This window comes from Bos mutus, chromosome 1 (assembly GCF_027580195.1).
Source record: "Bos mutus isolate GX-2022 chromosome 1, NWIPB_WYAK_1.1, whole genome shotgun sequence".
NCBI classification, from domain to species: domain Eukaryota; kingdom Metazoa; phylum Chordata; class Mammalia; order Artiodactyla; family Bovidae; genus Bos; species Bos mutus.
In genome coordinates this window covers 69,714,744-69,741,947 of record NC_091617.1, presented here as the reverse complement: position 1 = coordinate 69,741,947, position 27,204 = coordinate 69,714,744, and the positions used below count along the sequence as shown (strand labels likewise).

The following is a 27,204-nucleotide window of genomic DNA, read 5'->3' as shown; positions in this document are numbered from 1 at the left end:
TGGACTCTAATCCGTTCAATAAGTATTCCTGGCACCTACTGTATACCTGGCATTGTTCTAGGTGCCTGTGCCAGTCTGTTCCCAGGCAAAACTTCCTGTTATTATGGAGTTTATGTTGGGGGTGGTGGCAGGATGGGGTTGTCAGAAAGTTAAAAGTAAATCATGAATATGAAGGGCATGCTTGAAGATTAATATAATAAAGTTTCTTTTAAAACTTATATATGAATCCTGATTGTGGTGTTTCTTGATTTCAGTCCTGGGTATACACACTTTGTAAAACCCAAGTCTTTGCATTTCTCTGGATGCATGTTATGACTCAGTGAAAAGTTCAAAAAGATTATATTCTGATATTTTCTATTATTGTCTTTTCATTAAAAAAAAAGCCAATTAAAACACTAAATTCAGTTCAGCTACTATTAGGTTGTAACAGGAGTTTAAAAACATTTCTCTCTTTTTAAAAACAAAACAGAACCAAAGAAAAACCTTCAGCCCAATAACTCCGCAGCATCCACCACTCTTGGCTGAACACCTGCTTACAGGTATGAGACAGGCTGCCTTCCTTGCCCTCCTGCTTACCCTGCGTGCAACCGTCTCAAGCCTTCTTAAGGGCAGCGCCACAAGCCTCCCTCAAGCAGCTCGGGCCACCTCTACTTAGAACTAGACCCGACAAGCCCTTCTCCCTGCAGAGTCACTCTGCTGTGGGCAGCTCTCTTCAGGTTCCAGTTCTGGGAAGAGACTGGCACAGGCATACAGGAGGGCTGGGGTTATTTCTGCAGCCACCTCCTGAATCTCCTGAACCTTGTGCTTCTAGCCTGTCTCATTTACTCCATTATGGTGTCAGTCCCCTTGGGGGAGATGAGACTCCCTGGCTACTAGTACCAGAGTCATCAGACAATGCAGAGAAGGAGCCATCCTCTGAGACAATTCCCATCACAGCTCCCACTGCTCAACGTGGTGGTGGGGACAGTCCAGGAGTTGGGACTGGGCAGGATGGGTGTGGGGAGCAGGAGGCCTCTTTTCTGTGAGCCTAACGGTCCAGGTAACCCTGCACTAGGGACCAGAGGCATGGGTCTGGCCCCTGAGAGCAACTGGAGGGGAGATGGGAGGATGGGGAGTCGGGCTCCCCTAAGAGAATCAGCAGGACCATCCAGCACGTAGGTGCTTTGACCTCTTGCCTTGTTTAATTTTGAGCTTGATTTATTAGCAGAAAAACTTGCTCCAAATTGTTGTTTGCATCTACTGATCCCCAAAACCTAGGCAGACCTGATGCTTCCCAAAGTTCCTGGGTTTGGTGTTGCTTTGTTGTGTCTTAGTGGTTCAGAGCAGACTTGGGAGTCAGAAAACTGGATTTGAATCCTGGCTTCACTCTACCAGCTGTTGCTTAATTGTGTACAGCCTCATTTCTATCACCTGTGGCGCCCTACACCCTGTCTCGGCCCAGGTTGGGTGCATTCACCTTCCTGCTCTGTGGCCCCTGCTCCATGACAAAGGGCAAACCTTACAGACACTGGTAGCGAATGATTTAGTAGGAAGTTGTCCTGCTCACCTCACAGGGCAAGACGCCATGACCCAAATCCACCCAGTCCAGCCCCCCATAGCCGTCTAGAACCCACCCCTTCTCATTGCCCCACTGTCCTCAGACCAGAGCCCTTGGGCCCAACGCGGGAGAATAGGCGCGCAGAGAAGACACCTTTACAGAGTTCTCTGCTGTCTGATCCTTGGGACAGTTCTGTCTGGAGTTGTTTGATTACTATACACATTTTACAGATGAAGTACAGTCAGTAACAGGGCCAATTGCCCTAAGTCTTCGGGTTATAAGCCGCCCCCCCCCCACACACACACAAGGCTGCCTGGGGCTGGGTTAGGCAGGCTGCACCGACACTGGGAGAAGAGCTCTGAATTTTCTCCTTCTTCCGAGGTGCAGGCCCAAGAGGGAGCAGTGGAGGAGGGAGGAAGGCCCTCTTTGCCTGGAGCTCTTTCTGCTTGTACTCCCCTAGCAAGAAGTGTCACAGGCCTGAGCCCAGCTCCCCCTTAGACCCAGGGAAAGGGTCAAGGCGGTCCAGTTTGGCCTCTGGGCTGCTGCTGAGAGATTAGGATTAGACTCCTTCTCTGCAGTCACTCACTCACTGGATTGGGACCTTGGAAACTTCCCAATTCAGTCTCTTCATTTTAGAAACGAAGGAACTGAGGCCAGGGGGAAGTGATGATTTTTTTTTTTTTCAACGCTACATGGTAAGTAGGGGGAGCGGCTGAACTGCTGCTTAGAATTCGAGGCTCCTATTTCAATGCTCCTCCACTGGGCCCTATTGACTACACCGGCTCAATGTGAACTCTCTACCTTCTGCTTCACGTCTTCTCCCTTTGGCTCCACCAGAAGGCGCAAGCAGCTCCTCTGGCGGGATGAAGAAGGGGGAGTGGTAGCCGGTTTGAAGGAAGGGGGAGAGGGAGGAGTAAGTAGGACAGGGCCCCTTAAAGGGGCGGGTCAATCCCGCCGGGCCCCGCCCCCTGGGGCGGCGCAGGCGCAGGCGGGCTCCAGGAACTCCGGCGGGAGGGCGGGCGCTCCTGGCTCTTGGGCCGGCGCGCTGGGCCGCAGCACCTGCGGGGGCCGGCGCAGGGCGCGGCGCCCGGCGGGCGGACCTCGACGCCCAGGAGCGAGGGCAGGGAGCCGGGACCGGGACGGGGGGCGGAGCGGGAGGGGACGCTACCCCGCAGCCCCCTCCCCCGGGGGACGGGGCGGAAGCAGTCGGGCGCGGGGAGGTGTGAGCGGACGCCGAGGACAGCACCATCTGGAGGGGCGGGACCGCGCGGCCTCTGGGGGGCAGGCGAGTGCGTTGGGCAGTGCCGGCTGGGGGCCCCAGGCGGGGAGTTGTGCAGGAAGAGCGCGGCGGGCTCAGCCCAGGGCTGCCGGAGCAGCAGCCGCAGCTGGTCGGGGTTCTCAGCTGGGGCCCGCAGCAGCTCCGCGGGCTGAAGCTCGGCGTGGAGGAGCAGGGGGGCGTGGGTCCGGCGGTGCAGGAGGAGGGCGGGGTGGGCCCGGGGGTGCAGGAGCGGGGCGGCCGAGGCCACGAGCCCAGTCTGGGGGTGGTGTGGGGGCCGCCGGACGGCGCGGACTGGAGGCGCCCGCCGCCGTGGACTGGCTCCGCGGGCTGGCCGGTGGTGCAGGAGGAGGGGCTGGGGCCCCGCAAGCAGCACCAGGAGAAAGGGGAAAGCAGCCCCGCAGTGCAGGAGCGGGGGGAGGCCCGCACCGGGGTGCAGGAACGGGGGGAGGGGAGCCCACGTCGGCTGCTGCAGCAGCCCGAGCAGCTGTCCGAGTTCGGGGAGGGCTCTTGGGAGCGCAGAGACGAGCTCGAAAGTTCCGGGGAGCAGTACTGGGAGAGCTGCGGGCACCTCAGACGGGAGGCGGTGGTCCTGGGAGAGGTCCCGGCCCGTCGCAAGAGACTCGAACTGCTGGGGAGGGCCCGGCCAGTGGGGCCCCGGGGGCCTGAGGGAGAGGGACGTCTGGGGGTGCAGGAAGCGAATTGGCTGCCTGGGGTACAGGAGGGACAGGTGGTGCGGGCTGTCCAGGAAACATACCTGGACGGGAAGGGGTCCCAGGAGGCGGAGGGTCCCCCTGAGGGGCACAGGATCCGGAGGCGCAGGCGGAGGAGGAGGTGGTAACCCACGGGCCGGCTGCTCGGCACCAGGGCCGGGCGGGGCCGGGCCGGGGTCGAGGTGAGCGCAGAATGTAGGGGTTTGGGGAGAGGGGAGCAGAAGAGCACCGCGAACCTGGGGGCGTTGGAAACCACTGCCCGGTAGCAAGCAGTGCCCTGCTGGGTCCTTTTCTGCCACCTCGGCTGGGACATCATAGAAGCAGTGTCTGCAGTGAGCCAGTGGAAGGCAGCAGGTAAGGAAGCCCAGTTCTGTTCTCAATTGGAAGGAGGGGGCTGTAGTTACCTCAGGAGAGCGTGGTCTCCGAACTGCCTTTTTTTTCCTTCCCCGTGTTTAAACCTGGAGAGGACCCAAGCAGTGCAGTTTTCAACGGCAAGGCAGGGCCCCTCCCCCCAGCACTGTTTGTGCCAACTGGAGTGATGGGACATTTCCTTAGAGTCTAGACTGGCGGTGAGACTGTCTGGGTGACTGCCAGGCCTAGGCAGAAGGAAGAGAGGGGTAGCCCTAGGGTGAGGTTGCAGAGGAAGTAATCGCCTCCCCCCCACCCCCCAGCCAACTACCAGTGGAGGTGCTTCATGCCCTAGCTGGGGTGGTGCAGTCAGCACAGGCTGCCTCACGTCCTCAAATCACATTCCAAAAAAGGGAAGGGGCAACATTGCAAGGACAGGACCTTATCTTGTAACTGTAGCCACATGAGCTGAGATGAGTGTGGCAATCAGTGACTTGGGCACGAGCCTGACCTGCTCCCGCCACACCTTCTTGTCACATTTGATTAATAGTGAGGGCCCAGAGCCAAGGATAAATAGTGGGCAGGAGGGTGGAGAGCCACTGGTGAGGCCTTGTCTCCGTGTGGGCTCTCACGACCCCAGTCTGAAAATGAGGGAGAGGAGGTGTATCTGCATCGCTGGACTCGGGGCATCCTGTGTGGCCCAGACCTCTGCCCCACCCCAAGGAGGTGGACAGATGAGCAGCTGAGCTGCGGCATCATGAGTTCTGTACCAGCCAGGGCCAGCTTCCAGCCCAGCTTGGAGGTAGGGCTTGCAGAGGTGGGGGCTAAATATGGCTTCCTTTTGACTCCCTCATGGTCTGGGTGCCAGGCTGTTCATTCCTGCCCCATAGGGACTTGGTGGTTCATCTATGGGCCTCGTCCTCTTAGGGATGTTCATCTCTTACCTGGCACTGTGTGGGTTCTTGCTTCTCTAGCCCTCAGGTGGAGGTGGGTGCAAATTGCTGCCTGTCTCAGGACCGTCGCCAAGACCCATCTCTGCCCCAGCCCAGGGAGTGGCTCTGAGTCAGATGGCCCCCAGAACCCCTGTCCCAACCGGACTGGGTGGAGATGGTCCTTTTCTGTCAGGCATGGAGAGTGGTGGTGGCATCCTCGGCAGGCAGCTGCTGGGACTCCGCTGGAGGAGCCGGTTAGCCTGCTCCCCATGCAAACCCAGACTTGACTGTCAGCTTCATCCCACGCCTGCCTGTCATCCTGCCACCACAAACACTCAGGCACCGGAAGTTCAGCTTCTGTGTCCAAGGAGTCTGGCTCTTGGGATGGCCAGACTGGTTCTGGCTCTCTGGTTTCAGTGGAGAGAATTGTTCTGAATACAGACACACAAGCGCACACCTTTACCCTTTTTCAGGTTGATTCTTGAATTTGTGGTAGATGAAGAGAAAGGACTTTGGCAGGTCTGGGTTTAAACCATTTACTAGCTGTGTAACCCTCTGAGGCAAGATAATGTCTCTGGGCTTCAGTTTCCTCCTCTATGAGGTGGGCTGCTGTTTTCCCGACAGTGTCCTCAGTGCAGAGGGCTCAGACCCTTTACCAGCCTAGCATCCACCTTCCTAGGAGCCATGGGAGTGGACATTAGGTAGGAGGGGTTGGTGCTCCCAGACCTTTTCCTGTGTCCCCGAAGTCCATGATTATTACCCTGCCCTGTGTTTTATTCTGGAAGATGAAGTGCTTTTTTTGTTTTTATTAACAGCTTTATTGAGGAACATATTGGAATATATTTATTGGAACATATTTAAAACATAATTTAATAAGTTTTAACATTTGTATATACCTGGAAAACTACCACCACAATCAAGATAATGAACACACCCATTATTTTCAGACTCCCCCATAAAAGTTCTTTTGTGCCCTTTTGTAATTCATTCGTCCTGTCCCTCCTTTGCCATCCCCCTTCCCTAGGTAACAGTGGTCTGCTTTCTGTCACTACACATTAGTTCACATTACCTATATTTAAGGAAATGGAATCATACAGTATTTTTGTTTGTTTGTTTTGGCTTGGCTTTCTTTAAGTCAGCATAATTATTTTGAGATGCATCCATGTTCTTGTGTGTATCAATTGCTTATTCCTTTTTATTGCTGAGTAGTATTCCTTTGTATGTGCATACCACAGTCTCTTTATCCATTAACCTCCTGATGGGTTGTTTTCAGTTTTTGGTTATTACAGTAAAACTATTAAGAACATTTGTATAATTATTTGTATGGACATATACTTTTATTTCTCTTGGAGAGAGCCTTAGGACTGGAATAGTTGGAGCATATGGTAGATGTACATTTCATTTTTTAACAAAGTGCCAGACTGCTTTCCACAGTGGTTGTACCAATTTACATCCCCACCAACTGTGTATGAAAGTTCTAGTTTGCTACTTTGTCAGCATTTGTCAGTCTCTTTAAATTTAGACACCCTAATAGGTCTGTAATGCTATCTCATTTTGGTTTTAATTTGCGTTTATGTAATGACTAATGTTGAGCATCTTTTCATGTGCTTATTTGCCATCTGTTTATCTTTGGTGATGTGTCTGTTCAAATTGTTTACCCATTTTTTAATTGTGTGGGTTTTTTTTTTCCATTCTAAGTTTTGGGCGTTCTTTTGTATTCTGGATTCAAGCCTTTTATGGGATATGTGATTTGAAAATATTTTCTTCCAGGCTTTGGTTTGCATTTTGATTCTCCTAACTGTGTCTTTCAAAGAGCCAAAGTTTTAGATTTTAATGAACTTCAATTTACCAATGTGTTCTCTTATGGATTTCGCTTTTGGTGTCTTAAGAACTCTCTGCCTGACTGAAAGCACGATGGTTTCCTCCTATAACTTTTATAGTTATGGATTTTACATTTAGGTCTATGGTCTATTTGGGTTTAATTCTTGGGTTAGTATATGGTGCAGGGTGTTCAGTTTTTTGCATGTGGAGGTCCAGTTGTTCACCAGAATTTTTTGAATAGACTTGTTTCTCCATGGAGTTGTCTTTGTACCTTTATTGAAAATCAGTTGTATATGTGTAGATCTGATTGTGAATTTTGTTTTGTTCCATTGGTCTAACTTTTCTATCTTTATCCCAGGACCACATTATCTTGATCACTAGATTTTATTGTAAGTCTTGAAATCACGGAAAGATCTTGAACTTTGTTCTTCCTTTTCAGAATTGCTGTAGTTATTCTGGGTTTGTTGCACATTTGTATTTTAGAGCCATTTGTTAATTTCTACAAAATAGCCTGCTGGAATTGCATTGACTCTATAGACCAATTTGGGGAGAATTGATATCTTAGAATATTGAACCTGACCCATGCACAATGTGCACCTCTGTATTTATTTATATTTATGAGTTTCACCAATGTTTTGTAGTTTACAGTGTACAAACCTTTTAAATCTTTCGTCAGATGTATCCTTAAGTATTGCAAATTTTTGGTGTTGTTATAAATGGCATTTTTAATGGAATTCAGCATTTTGTTTAAAAATTTATCTACCTTAACTGTGGTAAAATATACACAACAGAAAACTTACCATGTTAACCATTTTTAAGTGTGTAGTTCAGTAGGGTTGCTGCTGCTGCTAAGTCGCTTCAGTCATGTCCGACTCTTCGACCCCATGGACTGCAGCCCACCAGGCTTCTCTGTCCCTGGGATTCTCCAGGTTAGGTGTATTTATGTTGTGCAACCATTGCTGTCATCCATCTCCAGAACTTTTTTTTATCTTGCAGAACTGAAACTCTGTACCTATTAATCAACCTCTGTATTCCTCCTTCTACCTCAGCCCCTGGCAGTCGCATTCTACTTTCTGTCTCTATGAATTTGACATCATACAGTGTTTGTCCTTTTGTGACTGGCTTTTTTGACTTATCATAATGTATTCAAGGTTAATCCATGTTGTAGCATGTGTCAGAATTTTTTTCTTTTAAGGCTGAATAGTCATCCATCGTATGACTATATTACATTTCATTTATTCATCAATGATTGCTATGACCTTTTGCTATTGCCAACAATGTTGGTGTAAGATGGTGTTGTTTGTTAAATTTCAATTTCCAATTTTTTACTTCTGAGTATTATATACTCATATCCTCCCACCTTGCTGAACAGACTTGTTCTAGTAGCTTTTCTGTGGCTTCCATTGGGTTTTATACATAGACTGTCATGTCATCTGCTAGCACAGGCAGTTTTACTTCTTCCTTTCTGATCTTTATATCTGTTATTTCTTTTTCTTGCCTGATTGCACTGGCTAATCCTCTGGCATAATATTAAGTGGAAGATTAGATATATTGTTCCTGATCTTCAGGGGAAAGTCTTCAGTATTTCACCATTATGAATAATTTTTTTTCATGTATGATCTTTATCAGTTTGAATAAGCTCCCTTCTATTCTTATTTTACTGGGATTTTTAATAGAAAATCTATAGAAATGGATGTTGGATTTTGTCAAATGTCTTTTTCTGTGTTTCTCAAAATGATCATAGGATTTTCTTTTTTAGTTAATGTGTGGAATTGTCATGCATTAATTTTTTTCAAATGCTAGATCAACCTTGCATTCCTGAGACAAGCTCCATTGGGTCATGATGATTATTCTTTCTATTGTTGAATGCTGTTTTCTAAAAAATTTGTTAAGATTTTTTGCATCTATTTTTATGAGGATAGTTTTCTTTCCTTGTAATGTCTGCAGGATTCATGATATACATCTTTAATGTATTATAGTCTGCCTTCAAGTGATGTAAGAACCGTAAAATAGTACATTTTCATCTTTTCTTTCCTTTATGCAATCATTATCAGAAATTTTATTTATGTACATGACAACCCCCATGCAGCAATGGTAAGATTTTTATTTAAACAGTTAATTTATCTTTTAAAGTATTTTGAACAGTAAGAAAAATATGTTAACTATTTAACCATGTAGTTGCCATTTCCAGTGCTATTCATTTCTTTGCATAAATCTATGTTTCTATACTGGAGAAGGAAGTGGCAACCCAATCTAGTATTCTTGCCTGGGAAATCCCGTGGATAGAGGAGCCTGGTGGGCAACAGTCCATAGGGTTGCACAGAGTTGGACACGACTGAGCAACTTTCACTCACACACACATTTCTATATGGTATTATTTTTCTTCTGTCTCAAGGATTTCTTTTAACATTTATTATAGTGCAGGTCTGCTGGTATTGAATTCTTTCAGCTTTTATATGTTTAAACGGTTTATTTAGTCTTTATTTTAAAAAGATATTTTCAGTGGAATAGAATTGTAAATCACTAGTTTTAATGATACAGTGCCTCTGTCCTCTCATTTCCATTGTTTTCTGCAAGAAATTTGTTGTCATCTTTGTTCCCTGTATGTAGCATGTCTCCCTTGCCTTTCCCAACTACTTCTTGAGATGTTATCACTGACTTTGAGCAATTGGGTTATGATGTGCAATGATATACTTTTCTTCTTGTGTCTTGTGTTTGAGTCATTGAGCTTCTTGAATCTGTGGGCTTTTAGTTCCCTGTTCTGTAGCCTGGAAACTCAACTATAGGGCTGACTTCCTCTATTTCCTGTCTCCTAGGTATCACTGGTCTTTGTATCTTGATATACGGTGTCTTCAAAACCATTTTGTGTATTTTGTCCATGTTTCTGTTGTTTCTGTCAGGAGGATAAGTCTGATCTATATTGTTCTGTCTTGGCCAGAGCTGGGGATTTTACTTTAATTCTCTCACTACCACCTTTACTCTTCCCATCTTCCAGTCCATCCACTCTGGATGTATCTCATTTTTTCATCAGTCTGCTATTCATTGTTTATGGTATGATGTAGTAAACCATGACTTCTCCTTTCCTGCACACTTTTTTGTTTTTTCTGGAGTTGACTTTTCTTGTTTGCTTAGTTTTCTATGTACCTTTCAGTTAGACCCCACACTAGCTGTCTGAATTTCTCAGGATGTCAATTCTGTTAAGAATTCTATCAGATTCACCTTTCTGAAGAAGGCTCTTTCAGACCTTGTGCTCTGATGGCATGGATTAATTGCTCTCTATCACTGATGCTTAGCTGTCCTCCTGGGCTCTCCCTTTCAGTATCCTGGGCATTTCCATCACTGCCTTCCCGTGTTGCATTTCCCATTTCCTATCTTCCCCTTTGTTCCGTTTATTCTCTAGTTTGGGATAGCACATCGTTCAATAGCTTCCCAAGAGGAGGGTGAAAGAATGGTAGATTATTCTGAGACCTTGCCAGTCTGATAATCAAGTCACTTAATTACTGAATATAGAGATCTAGGCTGGAAATGGGCTTCCCTGATAGCTCAGTTGGTAAAGAATCTGCCTGCAGTGCAGGAGACCCTGGTTCGATTCCTGGGTTGGGAAGATCTGCTGAAGAAGGGATAGGCTACCCACTCCAGTATTCTTGGGCTTCCCCTGTGCTCAGCTGGTAAAGAATCTGCCTGCAATTTGGGAGACCTGGGTTCGATCCCTGGGTTGGGAAGATCCCCTGGAGAACGGAAAGGCTACCCACTCCAGTATTCTGGCCTGAAGAATTCCATGGACTGTATAGTCCATGGGGTCGCATACAGTCCATGGGGTCGCAAAGAGTTGGACACGACTGAGCGGTTTTCACTTTCAGGCTGGCAGTTGCTCTGGAATCTAAAAAACATTGCTGTTAAGTTCCAGAGTTAACATTAATGTCTATAGTCATTCCCAATCCTTGTTTTGTCCCCTTGCCCAGAAGTTTATAGCGTCTTTTCTTCATCTCCAATATTCTTTAATTATGTAGCTTTGGTGTGGACTTTTGCTCTCCATTGTGGCAATTCCCTGTACTTTTCCCTCCATCCCTTCTGTTGTGATTTTAGCAATTTTGATAGCAGAAAATGTCTGTTGATGTTCTTTTATCCCATGGCATGGATGAAATAGACAGAAAACTACTAAATTCACCTTAAGTTTTAATAGACATATTGGAAGAATGGGTTAGGATTTTTGGCTAGGGAAGTATCCATATTTCACTAAAAAACAAAAAACACCTTTTTTTTTTTTTAAGGACTTAATTTCTAACATTCTAAGACTCAGATTTTTTTAAATTAGAAAAATTAAGAGAAGTGTGTGAATCTGAAGAAGAAATTTTCAGAATGAATTTCTTAGAAATTTAGTAGAATGATTTTTCCATCCACTGACATTAATAGGATTTAGTGTTAAGAATTATCATCTGTATAGTAAGTAGTCCCGTAAACTGGTGCTCATGGCCATGATGAGAAGAGCCTTCTGAGAGTGGTCAGGGTCAGTGGCGGAGAATATTTGAAAACACGACTGTTCTGGCCAGGACCAATGATTAGCACAATTACAGGCTTTCTCTCTAGAGCAGCAGTTCTTAACCCCAGTCTGGATTCATCTGAAGAGACTTAACGATATGGTGCCTAAATCTCACTTAGACCAAGTTTAGAATCTCAGTGGGTGGGACCCATACATTGACACATTCCTACCCACCAGGTGATTTTTTAATACACAGCTAGTGCAGAGAACCACTGCTCCAGAGTTTAGCAGAGACCCTTGCTTCTCAGAGTGTAGGCTAAGGACAGGAGCTTGTTAGAAATGCAGAACTTAGGCCCTACCCCATATGTGTGGAATCTAAATCTGCATTTTAACAAGAATCCTCAGGTGATCTGCATTAAAGTTTGAAATAGTACCTCATTATTTATTCAACAAATAGATTTGCAAATATATCTGTTGAACAAATTTATAAGCACCTACTGCCAGGGCAAGACTGCTGGGAGAGGTGGTGATGGGTCTATTGAATTTTTTATGTCTTCTGCCTGTTTGTAATTTTTTATTCCCTTGTTTAAAAAAAAAAATATATATATATATATATATATATCCTCTTCTTGTTTTGTATAAGACAAGATGAAACATCTTGTCTCTCTCAGGATATTAATGAGCATTTTCTGTCAGAAAGTTTCTTCTCTTGTGTAGTCTTGTTTATTCTCAGTTCTTTTTTTCTGTGTTTTACTTTCTTCCATGTTAGAGGCTTTGCTTGGGTGTCTGAAAATTTTTTTGTCATCTGCTCTTGACTGCAAGCACTGGGTGGTCTTGTTGACTGAGCCTCTTCATATGGTGACCTGGCTGGACGGTTTGAGGGGGACTCCCAGGGTTGGTTTCTTTGTATCTTTCTTGCCTGTTCAGAGTCCTCCGAAAGGATACCCCTGTCTTCTGCTAGGAGATGGAGGCCTGGCTCCACGTTGCTGGAGGGAATGCAGAAGGGGAACTAGAATCGCCATGTCTATGTGTGCCTTCCTTTTTAGGGCCATGGCATCCGGTTCTCAGCCAAGCCTGCTGTGCCAGTCAGAGACCGGCAGTTTACCTCTGAAGGAAAGTCCCGACTTTGCTGGGTGGTACCAGGGCAGCCACCCAGTGGCTTTGTATTGGGGAGGGAGTCCAGAGGGGTCTTACTGCTTCTTAAACAGCTTTTAACTAATCCTGTGTATTTTTAGCACTTCTCTCTGTCTCCTGTTCTTCTTCTAGAGGTTTCTGGGGCTGCTAGTTCCCAGGTCTTCTGAGGATTCTGTGGGGGGCAGTCAAGGACTTTTCACCCTGAGACTGGGGATTTTCTCAGGTCTGCTCTCCGTAGCCACTGGCCCATCTGCTTTCTGGCTTCTAAAGCTTTGTTGTGGTTTTTCTCCTCTGCTCTTCTTCCTGTCCTTAGGGACTTGTGCCATTCAGAAAGTTCCTCTTTTGACAGTTGCCACCTCAGGAGGGTTTTGGGAAGAAGTGGAATTATGTGCATGTGTCTTTTCCTGAAACCTCTGTCCCCTCTTTAAACTTCCTCCCAGGATCCATGAATTCATTCAGTTAAATATAAACAAATAGGATTCCAGTCCTGCCCTCCATGAGCCCCAACCCTCCAACCAAGCTGTTTCGTGTCCGGTTGTATATGGACTGAATTCTGGTTCAGCTGTTACTCCCTGCATGACCCTGGTCATGTCTCCAGAGCCTCAGTTTCCTCATCTGTAAAACTGGGATAACGTAGGGTAGTAAGGGGGAAGGTTATTCAGGCAATAAAAAAATAAAAGCTTTTAGTGAAGAACTTGCACACAGTGTCTTTTTGAGAACCCAGGTTGTGACTTCTCTGTCATACTCCCCCAAACCTAGCACAGGGTGAGCACATAGTGGGTATGTGGTGAGTGACTGAAGGAGGCGGGTGTTGAGAAGTTTGGTCTGGGCCCTCCTTCAGCACCTCTAGGTTCTGGGAGCCACAGGCTTCTGTTGGAGGTGAGAACTCCGGGTTCTTCCTGTCTCTGCCTGTCGCCTGGATGCTGTGACTCCCACTGAGGCAAGTTCTCTTCCCAGGCCCCTGACCTTGGCAAGGCTGCCCCTTCATGGCTAGAAGGGAATCACCGTTGCTCTGAACTGTTGATCTCCCCTGACTCGTAGGCATCCATTCCTTGTGACAGCTTCTAAGGCGCCTGAGACCTGGCGTGGTCCTTCCCTTTCAGGGTCTCAGTTTCTTTATGGCTAAAATGGGTGGGATGTAAGGTAACTTAAAATATTTTGTAGTCCCTGACATTTCTCTCACTCCCACCTTCGGACTCCTCCTCTCCCAGTTCAGCAGTCCACCCTGCGCTGGATATTCCTAGCTCCTGGGATTCTGGTGTGGACATGGTCCCAGGGGGATGAGCAGTCCCGCTCTCAGAGTAAATGCTCTCCAGTTCACAGCTCTGGCTTCATTCCCCACCCCACCTCCAGGCCCCAACAATAGGCCCCTTCAGCTCTAGGCTCTTGCTGAGGGGGTGGGGGTGGGGTGAGGCCTGAGCGGGACCAGCCCTGAAGAGCTCTGGGAGTGGCTGGCTGCTGCAAGCCGGACTCCATCCTTCATCTCTTCCCAGGAGCCTGTACTTCTGGGCCTTGGTGCCGTGATGATGCTTGGGCCAGAGGGTGCCGAGAGGCAGCTTGCTGCAGTGCCCTGCATCCCAGCCCTGGCACTCAGGCGTGTGTGGTACGTGTGTGCAAGAGACCCAGACAGCTGCTGGAATTTACCCACTGACACACGCGGGTGGTGTTTCTATGCGGGGGAGGGATGCCTCAGGAATGTGTCAGGACTCTCTGTGTCCTCTCTCTGGGTGTCAGGGTTGGCACACCAGTCTTCAACTGGTGGAGCGTGAAACAGCTACAAAATACGTTCAAGAGCAAATTGATAGATATGGTGAGGTGTTGGGCTCAGCCTGGGTCTGTGTTGTGCTGTTTAGTCAGCTTCTTCCCTTTGCTTTCTGAAAGTTACACTTCCTTCTCTGTTAGAGTCAAAGGAGATGAGGTATAGGAGGGTCCCTGACCTGGTGTGTCTGTGCCGGCTTCCACGCCCTGCCTTCCCACCCTCTCACTGCCTTGTCCCTGTCCTTTCTCTCTCTTTGCGGCTGGGATGCCTGACAAACCAGACCTCCTTCCCATCAGTCAACCCTGTGGCGTCTTGTACCCCAGCTCTCCCTCTCTCAGCATCTCCATCCAGTCTGATGAGAAGGCAGCCTTCAGTCAAAACTCCCCCTCTGTCTTGAGGGACTGCTCTGCTGTCCCCCGGGGCTGAAATAGCTTTGTGGGAGCAAAGTAGCTTAGTAGTTCTGGGACAGGGGTAACTGTAATGAGACTGGTAGCCCACACAAAGGTACTTGCTTTTCTGGATTAGAAATAATGACAGAGGGTAGGGGTTGGTGGGGGAAGCGGAGCAAAGCCAGAGCCAACGAGGGCAACCAGGTTTATTCCTGATATTCACTGGACGTAGGTGGCACAGCTCACTGGAATATAGACAGGTCCATCACAAAGGCTTGAGGTCCTTTTCAGCGAACTCTGTTGACCACCTGTGCCTTGCCAGATTCTTCTTCAGGGTGACAGATATAAACAGATGGTTATTTTACAATGTATAAACCACAAGAGAGGTACGTATGTAGGGCTCCCTCAATAGAATTTTATATTAATACAGAGTGGTACAGAAACAGTGACCCTTAAAGGAGCAGAACATGATGGATAATTAAACATTTTTTTTCATTCTCTTGACTATTTTCCACATGTGCTATTATGTGATATGCCACTTTGGTTTCAAATATACTTTAACAAGATAACATAGGAAGCATTGTAAAAAAAAAAATTAACCATTTGGGAATAGGAAATAGGAATTCATAAAGGAAGTGATGTTTTAGCTGGGTCTTGAGGGATGTGTAGGAGTTCATGATGTAGACAGTAAATCGCAAAGCATAGCACAAAGACATTAAGCTCCAGGAAAGGCTATTTGATTTGGTTGGAACATGGAGACATTTGAAGGAAATGATAAAAGAGGTGGAGGTGGACAAATATACGAGAGGTGGATTGTGAAGGGCCTTGTAATTGGCTCAGTGAGGAGTTACAGAAGGATGCAAGCAGGAAAGGAACTTGAGACTTGTGTTCAGATGAGTGTAACAGTAGGGACTGTGTACCGGATGCTGTGCCAGGTGTGCTACTCGTGACCTCACTGAGTTTGCACTTGATGCAGGAGGCATTGTTTATCTCCATTTTACAGATAAGGAAATTGAGGCTTAGAGGTTGTCAGTTGCCCAAATGATTAGAGAGTGATACAACCAAGATTTCAGTTCAGGTTCTTTCTGACTCTCGTCGCAGTGAGATTGATGGGAGGGAGAATGAGGAGGCAGAGAGCAGATTTTATGGTCTGCCCCATGGGGGAGTGAGTAGGGAGTTATGGTCGGGGAGCCCAGGGTGAGGTTTCCAGCCTAGGTGGCTGGCATTGGCTTATGACATTTTCAGTCCGGAGACAGGAGCACACGCTTGGTTTAAGGTCGGGGAGGCTGAGCTCAGTGTGGACGCGTGTGGTACCCCTGTATCCCCCTGGCGGAGCCAGCTGGACATGTCTGGAAACACAGGTCTAGAGCTTCAGGAGCTCAGGAATGCACATGGGGCTAATCGGAACCCTAGGAGGAGAGGAGGTGACCCCCCACTGCCACCCCCCAGGTACAGAGAGAAGGAAGGGAGAGTTTCAAAGTCTTAAGAAATACCAGCAGTTAAGGAGAAGGGTGAAGAACCTTCAGGGTTAGTTAGACTCAAGGCCTGTGCGCCCCCCAGTGCTGGCAAATATGCCTCAGCCTTGACTGTCTATCCCAGGACCTCAGCTGCCAAGCTCCCCTGGAAGGGAGTGGGTCACTGTGTCCTGGAGATGGAGAGGGTGTGGACAGCCATGGTGTGTGTCTGAATCACCCTCTTCTCTCCCTTGGCCTGTGGCCAGCCTCCTCCCAGACCAGTGTGATTTCAGACCTGGGATGACCTGAAGGAGTGAGGTTTCCTGATGCAGTTCCTCTGGGATGAAGTCCCACGGGGAACCAGCCTGGCCCTGGTCCAGAAGCTTAGGCCCTGCACACAGAGGGGTGAGTTGAAGTTGACTGGGTTTGGTGGGGCTAGCATGTGGAGGCAAGATAATCCTCAGGTCGGAAGAAGAGCCATAACCTACCCCCCGCCCCCCTCTCCCCAAACACACACTCTTTCTCCTCTCCTATATGTTATCTTCCCTCCAGGGCCTGGAGAAGAGGGAAGGCAGAGGTGGGAGAGGGCTGGCCTGGAGGTGGGGTTGGCATATATTCTCGAGAATACGGTAGATTGTTTTGGAAAAATCCTCTGGCCGGAAATTACATGTCACGTCTGCTCCTCAGTGTAGATTTGTCACTCCACTGATGCTGTAGGAGAGCCTGGGGGAGGGGAGGGGACAGCAGAGGCAGGCTGGTTCCTGGCCATTATCGGCTGCCTTTGGAGATAAGGGGCCAAGTTGTTGATCATGGGGTGTACCTGTGGGGTAGATTCCCTAAACCCGAGAGGCAGTTTGGATCTTGTGGATGTCTTGTAACAGGATGGCAGTAGGAGGCAAGAGATTTAGGAAGGGAGGAGGCAGGAAGAAAGCAGGAAGGGGGAATGGTTTAGATCGAACCCTTTATCCAACCTGGAGAAAGGATGTGTGGGCATCTTTTTCAACCTCTCTATCTCTACAGTCTCCTGAGTTTGGGTTCCTGCTGCTGTTCCCAAAACCAGTTTCTGCCTTCTGGAGCTCTGGAGACCTGCAGTAGGAGCAGAGGAGCTTCTGCCTAGAATAAGCACCCTGCCTGGTAGGGTCTCTTCCCTGGTGGCTTAGCAGTAACGAATCTGCCTGCAATGCAGGAGACTCCCGTTCGATCTCTGGGTCAGAAAGATCCCCTGGAGAAGGGAATGGCAACCCACTCCAGTATTCTTGCTTGGAGAATCTCATGGACAGAGGAGCCTGGTGGGCTACCATCCATGGGGTCGTAAAGAGTTGGACATGACTGAGTAACAACACATACCCTGGCAAGGTCATCCCCTGTACCAGCGTGCTTCAAGGTGGAGAAGGAGCTTTTGAAGACAGTGAGCCTTATGGGAACTCACTTGGTGCCCACTTGGGGTCTCCTTCCTCAGTCTTGAAGTGGTGTGTGTTGATGTCTCAGCGTTTCCCTCCTCCTCTGCCCCAAACCCCAAAGGGGTGAGGGTGCCTTGAGCTCAGCCCTAAATAGCTGGTGCTGAGGAGTCAGTGGATGCTTCACATGCCATCGTAATGAGAGGGTGTGCGTGTGGCACCTTGGGGCCCTCCGGGCTAGAGGGAGAGGAAGAGCCTCTGCAGTGGGCTTTCTTCCATTGGCAGTGTCCTCATCGCGGCACTGGGGAGACTGCCCGTTGGACTCATGTTGGAGCAGCTCCTCCAGCAGGGAGTGTGGGTACTTGCACTCTTCTGAGGCCAGAGAGGTCAGCCCCAGTACTCTCCCCGGCCCTGAAGGCTCTGAGCTCCCTGGCACTGGGCCAGCACAGTCTTGGGGTGGGATGGGGGAGGGACGGCGGCAGGGAGAAGTCAAGGCCAAGAGACGGAGGCGGGGGCTGCGGTGGCCTGCGGTCTCCTTCCCTGTGTGGATGCCGGGGGCGTGGCTTCCATAGCCGGCGAGGAGTGGGCTGGGCAGGTTAGCTCGGAGTGCGGAGCGGCAGTGCGGAGCCACGGCGGTGCACTGCGGAGCCTGCCAGGTGGGCGCATTCTTGCAGCCAGGTAGAAGCTGGGCTGGAAGGAGAGGTTTCAGGCCCCAAGGTCTAGAGGGAGGGGTCTCGGGTTGAGTCAGAATAGGGGCTCTTGGATGGATCCCCCTCCTTATCATGGAGTATGGGGGCTCTTGAATTCCCAGGACCTGATCGGTGGCTCTGAGGTCCTGGAGGCGGCCAGGGGCTGAGGGGAGCTGTGGGTCTGTGGTCAGTAAAGGTGCGGACCCACACCTGGCTCTCTGGGTCGGGGCGGGAGGGCAGCTGGTGGCGCTGCTCTGCGGAGAGGTGGCTCCTTGGAATGGAGGCTGGGCATGGGATTGGGGGAAGGGCAGCCGCAGGCACAGCGGGAGAGGCCGCTAACCAACCCGCTCTGCTCGGGCTGCAGGTGGCAGATGTGGGGTGCATGTGGGGCAGAGGACCTGGCCTTCCTCTGGCCGAGGCGCTATAACAGCCCCTGCCCTCCTTCTGAAGGATGTCAGAGGCCCGGCCCCTCAGGACGCAGGGCAGTGACGCTGCCGGTGCGCTGGAGCGGTGGGGGGCTGCGGGAGGGCTCTGCTCCCCTCTCTGGCCCTAAAGCCGGGAGTTTGGATTTCATGGGGGAGAGATCTGCATATCAGCGCCTGACTGGGGCTGAGGAGGAATCGCAGGTAAAGGGGCAGCCAGATAGCCTGGACCCCGAGGTCTGCTGGTGAGCTGAGGACAGCCTGTCAGGAGTGAGGGGTATCTATGCTTCTGGGCCCCAGGACAGATCCTGGGGGCTAGGAGGCTGGGTGAAGAATGGTGGTGTGTTTGTGTGTGGGTTAGGATGGGGAAAGTCAGTGGTGATGAATTTCTGTTGCTGACATCTGCTTCAGTGTCTCTGAGTCCTTAGGACCCAATTAAGCTGCCCTTTGGGCTTGCCTTAGTGCTGCATGGGAGCACTGGAAGCACTGCCAGGATATGGATTTAGTCTTTCACGGACACAGAGTCCGTGTGCCTGGACATTCCCTCTTACTGGCTTTATGAATCTGCATATTAAGCCAAATGTCCTTGTTTGCTTTGGAAAATATGATCAGGGTGTTTACGGGTCTGCCTCCCTTACCCTTGGAGATCAAGCACTTTCTCTCTTGGCCAATAGAGGGCAGTCACTGACAGGACAAAGCTGGGGAAGAAGGGTGCTATTTTCCAAGGCTGGGAGAAAGGGGTCCAGAGCTAGTCGGAGCTCTGACCCCTGACCACGCTTTACTTTTCTTCACAGCCTCCTACAGCTGGATTGCTGAGCAAGCTGTTGAGGCTTGTTCTTACCTGACGTGCAAGGGGAGAATCAGGTCTGGGGTTCCAGTGAGTTTGGGACACATCTTTCTGGGCGGTTGTAATTTTCAATTCGGCCCTTCCAATCCAGTAGTTCCCCCAACTTTCGACAGAGGGAGTGATCCTGCTTAAATTGTCCCCTTTAAGTCAGGTGCCTGGGTTTCCTTCAGAGTGGTGCTTGGTGGGAGGTAGGTAATAGGTTTCTCTGTGCTGTGGGCATTGTGTGCCAGAGTTTAGGGGAAAGTTAGCTCTAGTGTGACTGCGACCTGACCTCCTCTTGTCCGTTAGCTGTGGTTCCATTCTAAGACTGGTGATTCACTGGGACCCAGGAGAGGCTGCACCTGGCTGGCATCATAAGTATTGGGTAGTGGGGGATGAGAGGGGGCTGGGAAAGAGGGACTGATTGCCTGGGGGTGTCCCATGCCCCCCCCTCCCACCTTGGGTCAGATCAGGAAATGTCTGTCCCTTCAAGCACCTCCTTGCCAGGAAGGTCAATCACTGAGAGAGAGGCCCTAGAAAGAGCCTGGGATGCTGACTCCCCAAAACTCTCACCCCAGCTGCCTATTCCACCAGCCAGCTGGGGCTCCCAGAGCTGGTAGCCAGCTGGAGAGGGACAAGAGAGCAGTGTGCAAGAAACAGGGGCTCCCTGGGCATGGCTGAGGGTGGGGGCTGAGGGAGCCTGAGAGAACTTCCTGCAGCTGTCAGGTGTGTCTGGGGGCTGTAGTGAGGGGGGTGTAAGAGCAGCTGGCACCCTTGAGGAGGGCCAGAGGGATCAATTGTCAGCTCTAGGAACATGGGGGGCCCAGGGGGTTGATGGAGTGATGCAGTTCCCTCTAGCTGGGGCTGTTGTCCCTGTATGTAGGTACTGTTCAGGAGACATCTTATAGCCTGGAATCCTATAGTTTTGGGGTGGAGCCATCACAGGGTTTAGGGGCTTATTTGTTTGTTTTGAGGGGGCTTTGGATCTTGGCCAGCTGGTCTGGGGAGGAGGCATCCTGGGTGATGTGCGTAGCAGACAAGGGAACCCCAGGGGAGGGGGTGGAGATTCCTCACCGTCCCCCTCACCCCCACCCACCCTTGGCTGGACTGCCCCACTCGGGCAGGCTGCCAGACTCTTATTTCCGTCGGGCACCAGGGTAACAGGGCCACATTAGGGCCTGAGCCAGGAGACGCCCAGCCAAGGCTGGGGCTGGGAGATGGGGGAGGGTCTCTGAAGGGTCTGCATGCAAGGTCCAGGATTGACTTTCTGGTGTCCAGGCCCCCTCACTAGCCCTCAGAGCCCCCACACAAGCACATATGGGGGCCTCTTTGTATATTGCTGCTTGATTGACATGGCCCCCACCCTAAAATCCCAGGAGTTGTCTGCGACTATGGGGGCTGGGGTGGAAGCCAGAGACAGGGGGCCTTGTGTATGTGGAGGTGGGGGGGGCAGCGCGGGTGGCTGGGAGGAAGAGTCCCCCCATTCCCGCCGCCTTCTTGGCAGTGATTCAGAAAGGTCCTTTTTCAGCCAGTGTCAGAGCTGCTCAGCTGGGGAGGGAGGGAGGCGGAGGGAGGGCGGGCAGTCGGGTGGGGGAGCCCGGGAGTAGGGCTGAGCTGTGACCACTGCACTGAAGAGAAGACAGAGAGACAGGACAGAGGACCCAGGCTACAGCCACCCCAGAGAAGAACTAGCTCGTTCCTGCCAGGCTGGCCAGCTGTGGAAACAGCTGTAGAGTAGAGCAAAGGGAACCACCCTATTTTTCTACTGTATTCACCGCTCCTGGTGTGGACTCTGGGGGCCTCTGGGGCAGACCTCTGGCTAACCTCCCTTCTGGGCCGTACCTGCAGTTCAGGAGCTGAGACCACTGTCCCCCATCCCCCCCACTTCTCGGGCCAGAGCCCCGGTGACCTGGTCAGGGTGGGTCCTTCTCCGTGGAGATGCCAGCAGCTCGTCGGTTCCCGGGCCTCGAGCTCTCGTTCCCTCTTCTAGCCAGACTCCGGCGGAGACTGTACACAGTGAGTGGGGGGCTGGGGGCGGGAGTGGACAGCCGGGCCTGAATCAGCTCTTCAGAGCCAGCCCTGCGCTGAGGGCCAGCGAGAAGGACGGGGCGGGCTCGACAGGGGCTCAGGGCCTCTCTGCCCTGGTGGCTGTGTTCTTGGTGACGAGTGTGTCGGCAAAGTGTTGTGTGGGAAGTGTGTGTGCCAGCCACGAGAGCTACACGTGTCAGACACAGGTGTGTAGACTGGGCTGTGCTGGGGGAAGCAAAGACACGGGCTGGTGGTGGGGTGTGGGGGAGCGGACTTGTCCAGGGTCACCCTGGGCTGGGTGGTAGAGACAGGGCTGGGACCCTGGCTGCCGCCTTCTTTTCCCCGGGATCCCAGTGTTCTCTCCCGTCTTCCCACACATGCCCCCCCCACGCAGAGCAGCCTGTTCCCAGGGTTGGGGAGCAGGGAGATTTGTTAGCTGGTGTTTCAGGAAAAAGGAACAGGCCAGACTGTGCTTTCTCAGAGACTTCTTCAGGGGAGGGGCCCCTGGGTCTCCCCCAGCCCTGACCACACAGGGCAGTTCTTTGAGCTGTTCTCAGGAGTGGCTGCCTCCTGCCCCCAGGAGCGTAGGGTTGAGGGGCCTGGAGCACTGGGACTTGAGGACTGGGGAGGACGCAGTGGGGGTCTTCAGACCACCTGCTCTGGTGGCCAGCCTCATCTTAGGCTGAGCCGTGTAGGGGGTGGGATCACTCTGCTCCAGGGACCAGGTAGTGATGATGGAGGTGCGAGCTGGCCCCGTCTGGTCACTCCATAGAGAGACACTGCCTGGGTTAGTGATTTTCACAGGGGTCCTTTGGGGCTTTCTTCTGGAAAGAGGTGGTGCCCTGCTCTCTTCAGTCCATACCCCCTTGTTTGTAATGGATGACTTTGTATGAGGATAAGTGAGTTAATCAGCCAAGTGCTTAGAACTGTCCCCAGCATCTGGTTAACTGTAGTTGAAGTGTTAGTTATTTTTATTTTTCTTAAATAAAGTTAATAGAAATACAACCTGTTTATTCTGTGTGTATGCACATGTGCCTATGTGTGTAGTCAGTTAACATAATGCCTCCTGTAATATAAAGGAAAATGGAAAGGAAATCAGTTACTGCTTCAGTTATGAAGCAGTCAGATCCTAAGACCTCAGGTAGAACCAGCGTGGAGGCAAAGATGTTGTCAGGCAAGTGCTGACTGAGAGGAGACATTTGAAATAGTAAGGGTGGGCTGTCTGCAGTGACCTCTTTCTGAATGGTGGACAACTTCTCATCTCCGAACAAAGCAAAAGGCCAGTTTCTCCTCAGTTTACACAGCAGTTCCATTCTAGGAAAATTCAGTCTATATTAAAATTGCAAAAATACTTTCTTGTTTGTGTATAAAATGGAATCTGATTCTCTGTTCAGATGACTATAAGTAAATTTTTCACCTGCATAAATTCAGTTGTATGGGATTTGTGACAGTATGAGAATCCCAGCACTCACTCACTGCCACTAGCGGTCCCCAACATATTGACAGCCAGACATGTTCTCTAGGGGGCTACCCAGGCCTCCTGAGAACCATGCGGGTGAACGGTTAGGGCTTAAAGTTTGGAAACCCCCTTCTGGGCCGCCGCCTCAGTGGAGGAGCCAGGGTTTGAACTGAGGGCGTCTCGTTTCTGTCCGTGGCTCTTTGTACTGCCCAGGGCTGCCTGGGAAAGTCTGAGCTTCTGGCACTGGGCTGGCAGCTCCGCTGGGAACTGTGGGGGCAGGAGGCTCGCCCTGGGCCCAAGCTGTGAGCGCCTGCTCTCCCAGAGCGACCTGGGAGGAAAGCTGGGGGGACAAGCCTGCCTCCCAGTGGGGAGGAGGGGTTCTCGGAGCAGCTGGCCTTTTCCCTGGTCCCTGTCTTCAGCGGGGATTGAACACAGGTCAGGGCTAGGCCAAGCCCTCAGCTCCGAGGGGGTCTTACTCAGACCAGGATGGGTTTGGTGTCGGATGAGCCAAGCTGCCTAGCTTTGAGGGTGCCACTGGCCTCATTCTCTGGGCCCCAGGGAGTGTCGGTAGGAGCCCACTCCCTGGTGGCCCCGTGCCTGACTGTGACCTGCACGGAGTTTTGTTTGGCCAGCACAGTGTACACACGTGCTTGCGTGTGTATATTTCAAACTTGAATTAGTTGACATAGTTCAAAAGTCAGGAGAAAGATCTAATGTCAAGTGTAAACAAGGAACAGAATGGTGTGGGTAATGGGTAAGTATGTGTGTGGGGGGAAAACAAGTCTGGAAGAATGGGTAAAAGTCATTAACGCAGCTGACTTTGGGGACGGGCCGTGCAGCAGGCAGGGATGAGACTTTATTATGGCTTCATTGTGCCTTTTGGTATTTTACATGTGCCTATATTACCTTTTCAAAAATTTTTTTAAAGATATTTATTTGGCTGTGTCGAGTGTTAGTTGCTGCATGTGGGGTTTTTGTTGCAGTGCACAGGGTTCTCTCTAGTTATGACTTAGCTGCCCCGTGGCATGTGGGATCTTAGTTCCCTGATCAGGGTTCGACCCCGAGTCCCCTGCCTTGGAAGGTGGATTCTTAACCACTGGACCACTGGCAGAGTCCCTCAAACTTTCTTTAATGGTGAGATTTTACACACAGATTCCGATTTCTGGTATTTCTTTTAAAAATTGAAAATCTTTGACACCACTAGGCCACAGCCTGTTGTGACAACTGTTGACTGTAGCTGAGCCACACTGCCTCCCTGGGCTGCGGCTGCAAGCCCGCCCTGGCCTCCACCCCTCTTTCCCTCCAAGCTCCTGTGGTTCTGTGTGGTGCCTGGGGAGTGGTTTTTGGACCAGAGGAGAAGCTCCTACAGTGTCAGGCATTGGGAGGAACATGCTGGAGCTCATCTAGTCCCTGTGGGGTCCCTCAGATCTGCAGAGCTCTTGGATGGGTCTCAAGGGACACTGCACCCCCCCCAACTTTTTTAAGTAACATTATGAATAAGAATGTATGTATTTTCCTGGAGATCCAATCGATATTTTCATCAGATTTTTATAGAGTTTGTGATGCCAGGAGAGTCGAAGAGCCAGTGGGGAACCAGAGGACAGAGTTTGATCTCAGGTCACTCGACCACAGGTGACAGATTTAGGGAGTAAGACCCTGACTCCAGGGCCTGGGCCATGTCCCAGGTACCCTGATTCTACCCCTGTTGCCATAGGAAGCAGGACATGGCTGCAGGCTCTTACGACGTGCAGCTGTTTGGGGGAGCAGGACGGGGGTTTGAGTCCTTCCCTGCAGCACACAGTAGGATGTGGGTGAGCCCAGGCCAGTAGCAGGGCCGCGTGTTACCTCCCTTCCTTCTGCAGTCCCTGAGCGGCTCTTCTGTTCCCACAGAGGCTGGGGAGCAGCAGCATGCAGCCAGAGGAGGGCACGGGCTGGCTGCTAGAGCTGCTGTCCGAGGTGCAGCTCCAGCAGTATTTCCTGCGCCTCCGCGACGACCTCAACGTCACCCGCCTGTCCCACTTTGAGTATGTCAAGAACGAGGACCTGGAGAAGATCGGCATGGGCCGGCCCGGTAGGTGGGGGTGTGGCCTTGCCCATCGTCACCCACAGACCAGTTACCTTGTCTGTCCTCAGAACTGCCGGCCTCGTGGGAGAGCCCTCCTTGCTTTGTTCTGAGTGGCAGAGCTGAGAGCTCTCACTGCCTGTCCAAGATCCGCCCCCCCATCTCCCCAGGTGGGGCTTAAAGCTGTGCACAATGAGTGTGCAGTGGTGAAGGTGAATTGCAGTTGGAGGAGTCTGACTTAAATTTCTAGCTACTCAGGATTAACGACACACTGAGTTTTGTTTGTGCAGACATACGTAGGCTGTATTTCTTCCATCTCCTCCTCGTTTGTAAATTGAGCCTGTGCCAAACACCCGGAGGGCTAGTGTCTGGAGGTCTGTGGAGAAGGAAAGATAAAAACCCTCAGATGGGTTGCTGCCTTTCTCCTGATTTGTCCCTTTCTCTCCTCTCTCCTACAAAGATCTGTTCTATAGGCTAACTTCCCCTCCCCCCATGTGTTTATCCTAAAAGTACTGACTGTAGCTTCTAGAAGTCATGGTGTTCCTTGTAGAACGTTAGCAACTTTTTACTGCATTCAGCCTAAAATAGCTAAATAAGTGATAATGTGAGAATTTAGATACTGATTTACGCTGCTTGTAGCCTAGAGAACTGACAGTTAATGCCAGGAACATAATACAGCCTTATGGGAGAAAAACTCAAAATTGAAGAAATTCTATCCATCACCTTGACTTAACTATTTTTTCTTGAGAGTTGACATAAGAGTACTGCTGTTCAGTTTTGGTGGTTAAACACCTCCGTCCACTTGGAGAAGAATTGCCTGGAAGTGGGACACAGCGCCCATCTGGTTAATGGCGGCCGGGCCCTGGTGGTGGGGACGGCTTGTTCCTTGGCGTTGCTGCGCTGCGCACTGTCTAGTGGTGGCCTCCCCCCAGGAGGACGAGGAAGCAGCCTCTGTGGGGGGATGAGCGCTTTAACAGCATGGGTTCCCCTTCCCCCCTGCCCCGCAGGCCAGCGGCGGCTGTGGGAGGCCGTGAAGAGGAGGAAGGCCATGTGCAAACGCAAGTCCTGGATGAGCAAGGTGGGTGGACTGGGAAGGAGGTGGGAGTGGGGTTTCATCGGGGCCCCTCTGACGTCACCTGGGAGCCTTCCCTCTCCCCGCGGTGTAATCTCACACTTTGTACAGACCTCCTCCTCTGGGGTCTTATCAGGCAGGGTACTTGTAGAGCTGCCTGGCTAAGTGTCTGTCTCCGCTGGAGACGGTGCTGAGTGGCCTGTATGCAGCCTTGGCTTCACGTCCCCTCCCGCTGGGTGGTGGTGCCGGGCATGGAGCAGGCGCTTGTTGACAAGTGCTCTGTAACTTGAGCCCTTGCGCTGAGTGTTGGGGCCGCTGTCCAGTATGGGGCGGTGGGACTGTCTGGACCCAGGATGGCTTTGCTTCCCTCCTCCCCCACCTTCCTAGTCCGTGGAGGGTTTCTCTGGTCTACTGGCCTCCCTGACAGCTTCCTTCCCCAAGGCCTCCCCCACCCCCCTTTCTCTAATTTGGGTCTGTGGAGTGGTGAGTCCCAGGTCTGACTCAGTGGAACTTTGCCCATTGTCTGGAAGACAATGCGAGAGGAAATGAACCAGCCGGCCTTCCCGCCCCACTTCTGGCCTCAGGGTTGGGTGGGGGGTGGGCAGTACCAAGCAGCTGGACCTGGGATTGGGCAGCAGAGATTTCCTGGCTGTGATCTGGCAAAGGGGCTGTCTCTTGGGATCTTGTAGCCTTTTCTGGGGACACCGTCCTGGTCCCTTGCCCAGGTTTTCAGGAAGGATGAGTGTGTTGGGGTGGGTGAAGGCAGGAGAGAAGAGTTGTGCAGTGTGCAGGACTCAGGGGTCTTGGATCTACCTCCGACTGACTGGAGGTCTCTGGGCCAGTCAGTTGACCTCTCCAGATTTGAGATATGTGGTCGGTAAAACAGTGCCAGCCACACTGCCCAGCTCACCTCAGAGCCTTAGGGAGGACCCCTTGAGAAAAAGGCTGTGAAGGGCCTTGTCAGCTGAACGTGGCTTGGATATGGAAGAGATTCCAGTTGCTGGGAGGAAAGATGGAGCAGTGGTGAGAAGAGGCCCTCAGATTGGAGACCCCTTCACCCTGTACAGACGAGACTCTGCCAGCCTTGGGGGCAGGTGCCCAGCTGAGCAGAGTGTGCTACCTCAAGGGCTTTGCATGCCCTGGTAGGGTGGCCATGTTAAACTGTCAGAGCTGCTCTGACTCTCAGGGCTTCCCTCTTGTTCCCTGACCTTTGGCCCCTTCCCTCCCAAGCTCAGGCTACAGAGTCCCCCAACCTTCCTTCTTTCTGAGCTCTCAGCTCTGGGCCTCTCTCCAGAAGCCCAGCTGTCTTCCCAGGCCCTTCCCCAGCAAGGCCTTGCTTCATCTTCACCCCCTCTCCCCATTCCCCCACCCCCACCCCATTACACACACACACACACACACACACA

General features: G+C 51.0%; 1 protein-coding gene across 14 annotated transcripts in view; it reads left to right on the top strand.

The window, feature by feature from the left end:
- Positions 1–3,727: 3,727 nt before the first annotated feature.
- TNK2 (tyrosine kinase non receptor 2) overlaps positions 3,728–27,204 on the top strand; it is a 39,517-nt gene continuing 16,040 nt past the window's right edge. For 7 of the 14 annotated variants that reach the window (XM_070370778.1, XM_070370714.1, XM_070370806.1 and 4 more), the window contains exons 1-3: positions 20,785–21,193; positions 24,555–24,735; positions 25,734–25,804. In XM_070370778.1, coding sequence (XP_070226879.1) covers positions 21,116–21,193; positions 24,555–24,735; positions 25,734–25,804 — 330 coding nt within the window. In that variant the 5' untranslated portion in view covers positions 20,785–21,115. Of the gene's footprint in view, positions 3,881–4,552; positions 4,677–16,109; positions 16,249–17,825; positions 17,897–20,784; positions 21,194–24,554; positions 24,736–25,733; positions 25,805–27,204 lie in introns of those variants that run through there. The other 7 variants (XM_070370782.1, XM_070370746.1, XM_070370792.1 and 4 more) reach the window with 5 other exon arrangements.